Source organism: Chiroxiphia lanceolata, chromosome 5 (assembly GCF_009829145.1).
Source record: "Chiroxiphia lanceolata isolate bChiLan1 chromosome 5, bChiLan1.pri, whole genome shotgun sequence".
NCBI classification, from domain to species: domain Eukaryota; kingdom Metazoa; phylum Chordata; class Aves; order Passeriformes; family Pipridae; genus Chiroxiphia; species Chiroxiphia lanceolata.
The window spans coordinates 63,365,501-63,378,233 of NC_045641.1; the positions used below are offsets into that span (position 1 = coordinate 63,365,501).

Here is a 12,733-nt window from a genome sequence, read left to right on the forward strand (position 1 = left end):
GGGCCGCGCGCGTGGCAGGGCGCGGCGGGCGGGGAGAAGACCGGAGCGGGACAGGACCGGGCACGGTCATGGATGCGGGCGAGGGGAAGCCGCAGCCCCACCTGGCCGCGCTGGTGCTGGCGCGGGGCGGCAGCAAGGGGATCCCGCTGAAGAACATCAAGCTGCTGGCGGGGGTGCCGCTCATCGGGTGGGTGCTGCGTGCCGCCATCGACGCCGGCGTCTTCCACAGGTGCGCATGCGCAACCCCCCCCCCCGACCCGCCTCCCTTCCTTCTGCCGGGGCAGCGGGGACGGGAGTGGGATCGGGATACAGAGGGGTCCCGGTCCGGGAGGGGGGTGCCGAGGGACCCCGGCGTGGGGAGGGGCTGGGTGAAGCTGCCACTTCGTCCAGGAGGTCTTAGCGAAGTCTGTCACCATCTGAACGGGAAGTGTCAGAGGCTGGACCAGGCTCTGGCCGGTGGTGCCAAGAATAGGACAAGAGGCAGCGGGCAGAAACTGATGTATGGGAAGTGCCACCTGAATGTAAGGGAGAATATCTTTATTGTGCGCTGGGACAGGCTGCCCAGAGAGATTGTGGTGTGTGCCTCACTGGAGATACTCCAGAATCACCGGGATGGAATCTTGTGCAACCTGCTCCAGGTGACCCTGCTTGACCAGGGAGGTGGGACCAGATGACCTCCACGGTCGGTTCCAACCTTACCCATCCTGTGACGCTGTGAGTGAGGCAGGTGTGTTGTAGGAGATCCCCCCTGAAGACAACGGGGTGCAGGTCAAGGATCAGGCAAGGCAAGCAGGCAGCACCCTGCCACGAACTCCACTGTCCCTTCCTGGTGAGGGTGAGCAAGGGAGGAATGAAGGAGTTGAAGTCTTACAGTAATTTGAAATTAAAGTTGTTCTGGCCCAGGAGGCAGTTGTAACCACACTTGTAACTGACTTGGTCGGGGAGCCTAGCTGACAACCTTTGCCAGTAAACACTGATGTTTTTTTTAAGACATCTGCATTAAATGGAACTGGCAGGCTGTAGGTAATCTCCTGTGAATGGTTGAATCATGGGGTGACATTTGTTGGTGGTCATCTGGTGCTCCCCGCTGTTCAGAGCTGTGCTGGTGAGGGTTGCTTGGGAACAAATGAGGCTGAGCTTGGGATCTCCATGGCTGGAGATGCTACAGCCCTTCTGGGCACTGGTTCCAGTAGTCGATAGCCCTGTTACTTTGCTCATCCAGGAAAAGCTGCTTTGTTTTCTCTCTGCCTGCACAGCTGGTACTTGAAGACAGCAGTGAAGTCTCCTCCTTGCCTTCTCTTCATACCAGCAACTCAGATATCTCTTTCAGCATCTCATGACATGCATGTGCTCCCAGGCCCCAGCCATCAGGCTGCTCTCTGCTGGGCTTGCTCTCTTTTTTCTTTGTATTATTGGGGATCCCAGAGCAGGACACAGCACAACGGTGGCAGTCCTGGAAACGTTGAGTGGAAAGAGATAATCACGTATGCCCACGTTACAGAACAGAAGCTCAGTTTGTGACAAAGTGCCCAAAACTTTGGTAGCAATAATTAAAGCTAGATAGAAACAAGTCTGTTGTAAGCGTTAAGAGCATTGGACATTACAGATTTTTCTACCAGAAGAAAACTGGTAATTTTCTACACGTATACTGATAAACAATTAAACCCAGTGCATGGTTAGGGTATACTTGGTATATAGCACATTTAGGGGCAGGTTCCCAATGCAAACCTGCTGCATTATGTTCAGAGCAAGAACTCAGTGTATTCAAGTACAAATGTAGCCCAGCTATAGCTGGATCCAGAGCTGGAAGTGAGCATGAGCCCTCCGTATCTCATCACTGCTGTACCATTATCTATTCTGGAAAATCTTTTTTACTGTGTCTGAAAAGTAGAGGAAGCATGGCTCAGTTTTGTTTTTAATAAAGAAACAGTCAAGAACATTTCCAACCTAGATTACTGGTAGTTACTTAAAGAATTTGAATCCATGTTGCTTAATGACCTCTGGTGGCTTCTATTTGGCACCTGAATTTGCCCGACAGGAAGCCAGTTAGAGTTGTTTAGTCTAACTTTGAGGCATAACAGATGCAGTGGGTGGGTGTGCTCTAAATTAATCCAGTCACCTTTGAAACAGCTCTGCTGACAGGGTACCTGTTACACAACAAAACTCTTGTTAGTTGAATGGGGAGTGTATATTTAAGTTAACCATCCCAAAGCAGTTTATGGAAAATACCTCTTCTGTATTTGTTTGTGTGGGTGTGACTTGACATTACTGTCACTGCCATACATATTTTTATTCTGATGATCCCGTGATGTCTTTGGGTGAAAAAATGTAACTAAAGCACCATTTGCTATGGACAGTGAATGCCGAGAGAGGGAAGGTTCTTTTTCATAGTTTTTGTCTTTATATCACTTTTTTTTTTCATGATGACACTGGTGGCCTCAAAGTTGCTCAGTGTTTATCATCATATGATATTCAGACTTAGCCCTTCCTTTTGTAAATGTTTATTTTCCCCAAACGATCACAGTCTTGCTTTACCAGTACTGAAAGTTTTCTGTGCCAAAACATATGTAGCTTGAAAAGCTCTTTCTCTGGGATTATATGGAGCCCAATTAACAAATTTTAAAACACTTGCAGAATAAGCTAATATTCTAATTTTGGGGCAGTTTTACTTGCTGTCAGTCTTGTTTCTGAACTCTTACATGACTTTGACTGCCTCGTTCAACCCATTCTCAATTAATTGATCAGTTAACATGCCTAACAAGTTTTGTGTGCTGACACTGGATTCTTTTGATAACACTTCTGAATTTTATGTTGCTTAAGTTTCCTGCATGGAATGCAACTCAAGCTTCAGATTTTACAATCTAGTGAATGTGTGTGTTTTAACCCCATTTTTTAAAAGTTGCTCGTTGGACTGACCAGGATCGCTTTACTAACGCAAATAAAAGAATTAGTTCCTTTCGTTGCACAGTGTAGTACAGACATAAGTCGGTGTTGTTCAGTTTAGATTATGGCAGGTAAGTAAAAAATGCTGGGATTTATTCTTTATATTAATTTCTGTCACTGTCTGCCAACAGTATATGGGTTTCTACAGACCACGATGAAATCGAGAAGGTTGCAAAGCAATTTGGTGCTCAGGTTCATCGCAGAAGCCCCGAAGTCTCTCAAGACTCCTCAACTTCCCTAGAAGCCATCAGAGAGTTTCTTAATCATCATCATGGTAAATCCGTAATGAAATATGCTGAGCTTTTGTGTTGTAGCCCCAGAGGGATGATGCATTTCTTATTTAGAAAAATAAGTGAAGCCTTTATTAAATAAAAGCTAAAAATATTCTCTTTTTTTTTTCCTGTTGTGTTATTGAAAGTATGAATTGTTTCTTAAATGTTTCTTTGTTTTTCTTTAGAGGTTGATATTGTAGGAAACATTCAAGCAACATCTCCCTGTTTACATCCCAGTGATCTTATAAAAGTGGCAGATCTGATCCAGAAGGAGGGGTTTGATTCTGTCTTCTCTGTTGTGAGGCGGCATCAATTTAGATGGAGCGAGGTAAAAAAAGGAGGTAATACTTAAGTGTTTCTGGTTACAGTTATACTTAATTTTTATTTTTTTCCCAAATGCTTTGTTTTCATATCCATGGTGTTTTAGGAGGTGATATCAGAGGCATGGACTGAGTTCTCTGAGAGGTGTGAGGTGGCTTAGAAATTCCTTTTAAGCACTGCTTTCTTGATATTACTGAGCACTGCTCAGCCTTTCTGTAATTGTTTTGTAGAAGTGATTAGATATTGAAAATTAAAATTATATTAGCTTGTCTAGACTGAAAGCAGAGCTCACACAAAATTTATATGTTACCTTCTGCTTGGTGGGTATTTGTGTTTATGGAGATAAAACATTGAGGTCCTGTCTTAACCAGAAAATTGTTTGTTCTTGCTATGCAGTAGCTAACAAGTGACAAATAATGTGAGGTAAGTCTTGGTGAAGAGGGGATGGCAACCTCTTGGCCTGGAGGCTTAGGCTTTGTTTCATCCTGCTAATGGGACTGCTGACTTATGTCACATTTCAGACTGCCTTTGAGTCACGGGGAATGAACTCATGTTAATTAGCTCATCCAGAAGAATATGACTGGTTTTTTTCCCAGAGAAAATATGCCTCTTGGCTACAGTTGCCAAGATGACTAAAGACTGAAATCCTACAAATAAAGATTGTACTTTTTTTTAGCTATAAAGTACCTATTGTCCTTGTACAAAGAACTATTCCATGCATTATCTATGTTGGGTTTGTTTCTGTGATTAAAGCAGAAATGTTTTCTTCGTTTTTTTAAGAAATCGTTATCTCAGATACTGTCACGTTGTTTTATTTTTTTAAAAGTGAACGTTACTCAGATGTTTTGATTATTCTGAGATATAAATCACTTCAGATGAAGATTTTTTTTAACGAGTTTAGAAAACATCACACTGTAAAAGACCATGCAAAATAAATGGAGCTTGGTATTAGAGAGAAATTGGAATAAAAGTTAAGCCTTTGTTTAGAATATACACTCAAACATTCTCATTGTTCCTCATAAGAGGAGAAATAAGTGACACAATTTGTTGGTAAAGTACAAGAGGAATATCAAAAGCATGGATGGCAATTTCAGGATTCTGTGGATTGCACTTTAGGAAGCCACATGCAACTCCACTTCACATCTTGAGATGCTAGAATGGACATTTGTGAAAGAATAAATCTCATTTGTATGTGTCAAGTGGCTTTCTGAAGTGGTTGTGTGCCACCTTGTCCCTATGGGTAGATTGTTAAAATAAAAAAGCCTCAAGGCCTACCTAAAAGAGCAAGTAATTCTTTAGTTCTAAGTGACATCCAAAGTCTTTTAATGTGATGAGAGATAAAGAATCATCCCGCTGTAAGGAGTATATTTGAGGAGAACAAGGAACACCTTATGCAAATATTAGCAGCTTAAGGGTAACTGCAAAAGGCCTTTCAGGAATGTGGTGTTTCAGGTGACTCACAGGAGCATTATACAGTGATTTAAAATTTTTTTTTTATTTTCCCATACAGCTTTAGAATACTGATTATGTTAAAATAACTTTATTGGGTTTTTTTCTGTGTAGTTCTGTTGTTCCTGCTGCATGAAGGTTTAATTTTGATACACCTTGAAAGAGAAAGGTGTCTCCCTCTGACTGGAAATGTTTACTTCATTGAGCACAAAGCTCTAGTTTATTTATGAAACACAAGGTGTGTTTGTATGGACTAAAGCCTCAGGATGTTTTATGTTTCAGAATGCCCTGTAACCTTTTCATGGTTACTGGGTTGTGAGACCTGGTGAATTTTAGCTGATTTTGTGCATATGAATTTCAATGGCTTAAGAACAGAAGTCTCTGATCCCTGCTGCAGTTTCTTCTGCATGGACAAAAATGGAATCTTTGGGGATGGTGTTTGTTCAAAGACACTTGTTTGTTTATTTGTGGACACTGATTAAATGACTTCTGAAAAATTAAGATAATGCATATCCATAAAAAAGAAGTATTTTGGGGAAGTGTTAAGATGGCTTTCACAGGCAAAAATTTTTCACATATGCTCCTTTTTATTACATTGAAGATTTCAGGTTGGTCCTTTCAGGTCTCAGAGTTCATTCAGGGCATTCCTGTGTGCACTAGGAGACAGAGTACAAGAATAGTATTTCTTTCATATTTTTAAGGACAGTCTAGAAAAATGTCCCCTCCTAGACCTTTCAGTAAACAATTTTGGAGCCGACAAACTCTTAAGGGTTTTTTTTTGTTGTGTTTTTTTCTTTGTTTGTGGTTTTTTTGTGTTTGTTTTTGTTTTTGCTAAAGTTGGAATGAAAAATTTCCTTTTCCTCTGCTAGACATCCAGAGTAGTCCTCCAGTTTGTTATCCACAGTTCCAAGAAAGAGAAGCAATTCAGTGATTCCCCAGAGAAGTTGTGGATTCCCCAACCCTGTCAGCGTTCAAGGCCGGGTTGGGTGGAGTTCTGAGCAACTTGGTCTAGTGGAAGGTGTCCCTGCCCATGGCAGGGGGGTTGGAACTAGGTGATCTTTAAGGTCCCTTCCAACCCTAACTACTTTGTGGTTCTTTATGAAGCTAAGCAACAAGAGGCAATAAAGAAAGATGCTGGTGACTGAATTGTGCCCTTAATTTTTCAACAGAAAACTATTTAGGAAGTTACGTGACTCTGATCAGGGATTCTATAAAACTTATTTTGTCATTATTTTTCCTCTGTTAACAGAAAACAAGATGACAGAGCCCCAAAACCTGAATCCAGCAAAACGGTACCGGAGGCAAGACTGGCCTGGGGAGCTGTATGAAAATGGCTCATTTTATTTTGCCAAGAGACATTTGATTGAGAGAGGCTACTTGCAGGTTTGTGCTTCTGTTTTTCCTGCTCTTTAGAATTATGTATGTTTTACTCTTGTTGTAGAGGGTTCTGAATTCAATACTGTGTTTTGACTTCTGGTGCAGTCAATGTGAAATGACAGCACTTTGTCCTCAGAACAGTTTGCCTATTATTTGTAACTTAGCAGGGCAAGCTGTAGCTGGGGCAGTTCCAGTTACAGCATCCTCCACAACAAACAAATTCATACAAATAATACTGTGCAGTATATCCCTATAACCCTAAAACAGTAAAATATTGAGTTTCACGTCAGTTCACCAGCATATCTTATAATTCATTTTAGTGCTACTAAGAGTGTGAAACTGAGCTTCATGCAGAGGCATAGCCTTGTCATAATCTATAAATTTGTATTTTCAGCCAGTTTATTCTTATGCCAATTTTGTACTGTAATTTTAACAGTCTTTTTCCCTTTCCTCATGTTTACATCCCAATGTAGTAATGCAGAACAAAATTAGGGTGTGGTGGGTATTTTTCTAATTGAAATTATTTTTTGTTTAACATCTAGACAAAGACTTAGTCATAATCTTGCTAAGTAAATGCTAAAGTTATTACTATTTTGCTGATTAAGAGATCTAGGGAAATTAATGTGATGTAATTATTATAATGCATAACACCTTGCACACTTTCTCTAGCTGTAAAATGAAAATACTTATTAACCCTTGCTTGCAGAAGGTTCCTTCAAATTTTTAGTTCTGTGTCACTGCCAAAACCATGATTATTGATGGTTCACTTTTATGTAATCTACCGTGACCACTGTGTAACCAGACACTTGGCTTTCATTACAGGGTACTGAATTGTACAGTTCTGTATTTGTGCTCAGCCAAGCAGAAAATTTGAATGGGTTCTATTTCATTTAGGGTGGTAAAATGGCCTACTATGAAATGCGTGCAGAGCACAGTGTGGACATTGATATAGACATTGACTGGCCTATTGCAGAGCAGAGAGTATTGAGGTAAAAGCACTTTTTATTCCTTTATTTCTTTGATAGTGCTCATTGTTTCAGAGTGTGGTCACGTGAGTTCATAATGTCTGTAATGTAAGTAATCAAGATCAAAGATAATTAGGCAACTTTATTTCTACCCATGGTTTTTTCCTATCTCTATTGAAATTAACTGAATTACCTTTGTTATATTGTGGATTTTTTTTTTGTTTGTTTTGTTTTGTTTGTTTGTTTGTTTTGTTGGGGTTTTTATTTGGTTTTAAAGTTCAGCTTGGTGAAATGCATAAGCCCCACTATAGCAATGTTACCATCATCTCTGACTTTTCCAGATGAGGTGTCCCAGACTTCCATGGTCTGGACCACACTGATGCACGTGAATGAGAGTGTTTGTGCAGAAGGCATGAGCTGATTACATCTTGTCAGCTGCCTTTTCTTTGCAGCTACTCTGCACTTCTCTAAGGAAATAATGTGTGGGATTGGAGTATATTTTCTGTGTATTTCTCATCCTCTACTCCATTTTAGTTTTGCCCCCCAAAATGCTACAGTATGTAAACTTTGACACTAAGGAAATAAATTTTATCCTAATTTTTAAATAGACAGTGCAACTGAGCTGTCTTTTGGATTGTTCTATTTGTTTCTTTGAAGAGGGAGAATATAGTTGGAGAGTGACAATGGTGGGAAAAGGCATTAGAAAAGAAAAATTTCAAAGCTGATTCTTCTGTCTGAAGATCACAGTTGTATTTCAAATATTTGTTTTTGGAATGTGCAAAAACTTCCATCCTAAAAAGATAACTTCTTTGTCTAGCTTTGGGTATTTTGGCAAAGAGCCGCTGAAGGAGGTGAAGCTCTTGGTTTGCAGTATTGAAGGATGCCTGACAAATGGTCACATTTATGTGACAGAAGATCACAAGGAAATGGTCTCCTATGATTACAGAGATATTGTTGGCATTGATCTGTTAAAGAAAAGAGGAATACAGGTAGGTGTTGTTCTGAAGTGTGAAGTTTTATGTCTCGTGTAACCTGGACATTAAAAGATTCTAAAAACTTATATTCTTGCAGCATATAAGTTGACGTTTCTTCACAGTGCTTGTGATCAAGCAGCATAATATATTGGTTGGGACAAATGTTGTTCTCAGATCCCTTACAGGAAAATAAGTATTTTGAGAAATCTCAATCACAGTTGCTGTAGCATCTTCCTCTGAATCATAGAATGTCTGGGTTGGAAGGGACCTTAAAGATCATCTTGTTCCAACCCTTGTGCAATGTGCAGGGGCACCTTCCACTAGACCAGGTTGCTCAGAGCCCCATCCGACCTGGCCTTGAGCAGTTCCAGGGATGGGGCATCCACAACTTCTCTGAGCAACCTATTCCAGTGCTTCAGCCCCCTCACAGTAAAGAATTTCTTCCTAATATCTAATTAAATGTACTCTCTGTCAGTGTGAAGCCATTCTCCCTTGTCCTGTCACTACATGCTGTTGTAAATAGTTTCTCTCTATCTTTTTTGTAGGGTCCCTTCAGGTACTGAAAGCCTGCAATTAGGTTACCCCTGAGCCTTCTCTTCTCCAGGCTGAATAATCCTAAATCTCTCAGCCTTTTTGTCATGGAAAAATGCAGGAAGAAATTTTTGTGGTGTTTTGCTAGCACCAATCATATTCTGTGTAGTCTAGCCACTCATTAATTACAAGTCAACTTCATCAAGCAGGGATATGTTGTTACCTCTTGACAACAGAAGAGGAAGAAATTTCCAGGCAATTTGGTTGGTTTGTTGTAGATCACCCGTGATTGTTGTAAAGAGGGGAAATCAAACCCTGAACACTTTTGTCTGCATAGTTGTTTTAACTGTAGCTTTGAAGATGTAAGAATCCTGTGTAAATGAAAAGCTAAACCAACAGAGACTGTAGCATGGCTACTTTTATTATTATCATTATTAGTACTACTACTAAATTCTGCTGATCTGAATCTTTGCTCGCATTTATGTAAAATTAACCTCCTGGCTATTTTGTGTCTGTGCCGCTGCCTTTGATACAGCTAGAAGATTTTTTTGGGGTAAGAACTAAGTCAGATTTAGGCTGCCTTCAAAGATCCTTAACTCAGTTCTGATGCAGATAGAAACAAAGGTAGCTATATCCCAAGTAAACTTCTTCAGATACATTTTTGGAGTCTTTATTGTAGGATTTTTTATAACAGGCTAGATGAGATTTTCATGACTTACTTTGCAGCTGTTGCCTCAGGGCTGTGAAATGGAGTAGATGGTTTTTCAGCACTCCCTCAGCTTCATTTTCTGTGAGGCAAAAGGGGAAGGAAGCTTGTAATCATTGTTTTGTTGCCTGTGGGAGCCTGTTTCCATACTTGCTTTGACTTGGAATATTTCATTAAAAACCTCCTGGTTTTTGTGCTGCACTTCTTTTATTTCTAGTTTATGTTGCTGATTTAGTCTTGCTTTGTTCATTCTGTACTTAAAATCAAGGCCAAGCATTTGTTAGGATTTAAAAGCATTTAGGGAAGATAAGTTTGTCCACATTTTGGATGAGAAAACTTGGAGGAGTTGCATCTGAGATTTCTAAAAATCCCGCTGCACTAATGTTCTGGTTTCAGCTTCCCTTGCACATAATTTCTGAAATTTCAATTTTGGAATGAACTTCCAGAGATAAATGTGCTGTGGTACTTCAGTCATTTAGTGTTCTTTTGGTGCTCTGAAGTGGTACTGTGAATATGTTATGAAGGAGAGGAGTCAAGGAAAATACTTCATAATGTTCTACTTCTACAAATATTACAAAAATCCTCCTTGGGAATTCTCTTATTCCATACTTAATTAGATGATACTGCACTAGATAGCCGACATGCCACTGTACTGTGATATCCAGTATTTTATTTGGTACATGTTACATTTAAAAAGAAAAATGTAAATTTCTTTTTTTAATATCAGGGAGGGCTACAGAATGGTGTTTTACTATCCCAGACCAACTTCAAGACTGTGATGTGATTTTGGATGCTAATCACTTGTGCTCTGAGTTCTGATTGAAGAAACTGGTTATTCAATGCTTTTCTGATATCTGAGAGAGCTTCTGTGAGCAAAACTATTTTTTTCTTACGGTAAATCAACTTACACGTCTTATTTCTTTGTTTGTAGAATTTATTCTAAGTTGATTTTATTTTCATAGGTTCGACTCATCTCTGAAAGAGATTGTTCAAAAACACTGTCAGCCATGCAGCTGGGATGTGTAGCAAAAGTTAGTGCAACAAATAAATTACAGGTTCTGAAGGACTGGCAAGAAGACATGGGTTTGAGCTGGAAAGAGGTTGCTTACTTAGGTAAGTTCCTCTTTTGTTGGTAGTAAAACTTCATATAGTATAGACAAATACAAACTTCATAGTGCTGCTGAGCTTCAAAACACTTTTCTCTTTGTCAATACACTGGACTTAATGGGATTGATGTGCAAATTGCAGCACACAATCACCAAAAGCAGGCATGCATTTTAAAGGCTTGTTAGGATGCCATCTAAATGTTAAAAGCATTGATGAATCAGTGTGTAATTTGGTAAGGGAAGTCTTAGGTGTTTTTCTAATGGGATTTATGAAAGCTTTTGATGTCCCACAAACATACAGGTACAGCTGACAATTTTGAACTGATTCTAGTTCATTTCAGATGAATATTGTATAGATTATGTTCTGAAATGGAAACTAGAGATGGACAGATTAAAACGAAAGCCAGTATGATTCTGTGCTAAGTTGTATTTCAGTGACAGATTAAGCTTAGAGTCCTGCAAATGCTTATTCAGTTGCTAACATAATTTTACTACTCTTAAAAGTACTGTTCTCTTGCCTGAAGATTGTGAAGTGTGATCAGCACCTACATGGATCACAAAGATTTTCTGACAACTGACTCACATATGCAAAGTGCTGTTGAGCTGCTGAGATGAACGTTTTGGCAAAACCACAAGTTTTAAAAAAAAACAGATTAGTGCGTGCACAGAAAAACACTGAGTTTGCTCAGCCTTTCCCCTCTGTGATATTTTGCCTTGTCTGTCATCTTCCCTGATAGGAAATGAAGAGTCTGATGTGGAATGCCTGAAGCAAGCAGGCATGAGTGGTGTGCCTGCTGATGCTTGTGCAGCTGCTCAGAAGGCTGCTGGTTACATTTGCAAGAGCAGCGGTGGCTGTGGAGCCGTGCGGGAGTTCACCGAACACATATTCCTGTTGTTGGAAAAAGTGAACTCTGCAAGGAAGCAAATGGAAGAAATGAGTTCAGCAGAAAAGGAAATGGGGGGAAACGAGAACAGCAGGAGAGGAAATAAGGAACTAATGAAAAAGGAGTAACACTGTTGGTCATTCCTGCTTTTCTTCGTCTCCTTTTCCTCCTTCAGTAAATCCCAAAGGAGAGCTCTCAAGTTTTACATCAAAGTAGAGTTAAAAAAAGGCCTCCCTCTAATTTAAGGTCCCACTTTAAGTGCTGATATTCGTGATTGTATGCTGAAAATATGATCATATTCATGATTATTTTAAAAGCCATTTATAAGCAATGGAAGGAATGTTGCAAAAGGTAGCAAATCTACTGTAAATCTCCTCCTAATCATCACGCCTGTCCTCCAGGAGTGATGTGTCTTTATGTCATAATCAGAATGTTTTCAGGGATCAATGATTTTACATGACTTGAGGGTTTGTAATTCAAATTTTAAAGAAAAAAATTCTGTCAGTTTTGCTCATGTGGTTTATGTTTCTTCTACCAAATGTCATCGTGGTGTTGTGGTGGTGTGATTGCATTTTACAGAATTTGTCCCTAGTAAGGAAGAGTTTCAACATATGCTGGAGATGTCAGGTGTAAAGTACTATGAGACTTCTTCCTGTATTTTTAAAACACAGCTCAGTTCTTGGAAAACCAGTTAATATTAGTATTAGGTAAGCAAAGCACTTAAGCATGTGTTCAATTTTAAGCTCATAAATAATTAAATCACATTTGGAATTGCGCCTCTTATCTTTGAGTCTGTTTATACTGGGTTTTATTGAAGTGCTTATATTAACATACCCAAATGTTTTGCCAAATCTGTAGTTAAATTTTCCACTGACTTTGAGGCCTTTGCAGAAACTCATTTTTTTTTCTGTGAGGACATTATGGCTACCACTAATGAGCCAAGCAAAACTCTTTAAGTTTATTGTATGGAAAAGTATCTGCTGTTTAAAAAAACCCACCAAAACATAGCTGATTTTGGGTTTATATAAAATATATGTACAGACTGCTTTTAGCATGTTAAAGCTGGTTTATGTGTTTGTATTTATGAAAAATAGGATTTGTATTGTACCATGCAAATACAAGAGTATTTATCAGTGAGTCAAGTTCTGTCTTGGGCTCTGCTAAAAAATAAAAAATACCCATGCTGCACAGGCAATTACTACTGA

The 12,733-nt window shown here is 39.6% G+C and overlaps 1 protein-coding gene across 1 annotated transcript; it reads left to right on the top strand.

Annotated features, from left to right (window-relative positions):
* Nucleotides 1–12,733, top strand: CMAS (cytidine monophosphate N-acetylneuraminic acid synthetase). The gene is made up of 8 exons (XM_032688856.1): nucleotides 1–229; nucleotides 3,075–3,217; nucleotides 3,401–3,556; nucleotides 6,235–6,368; nucleotides 7,257–7,351; nucleotides 8,145–8,316; nucleotides 10,501–10,651; nucleotides 11,382–12,733. Exons 1-8 carry the CDS (start codon nucleotides 69–71, stop codon nucleotides 11,654–11,656), a joined length of 1,287 nt encoding a protein of 428 aa, XP_032544747.1. The 5' UTR covers nucleotides 1–68; the 3' UTR covers nucleotides 11,657–12,733.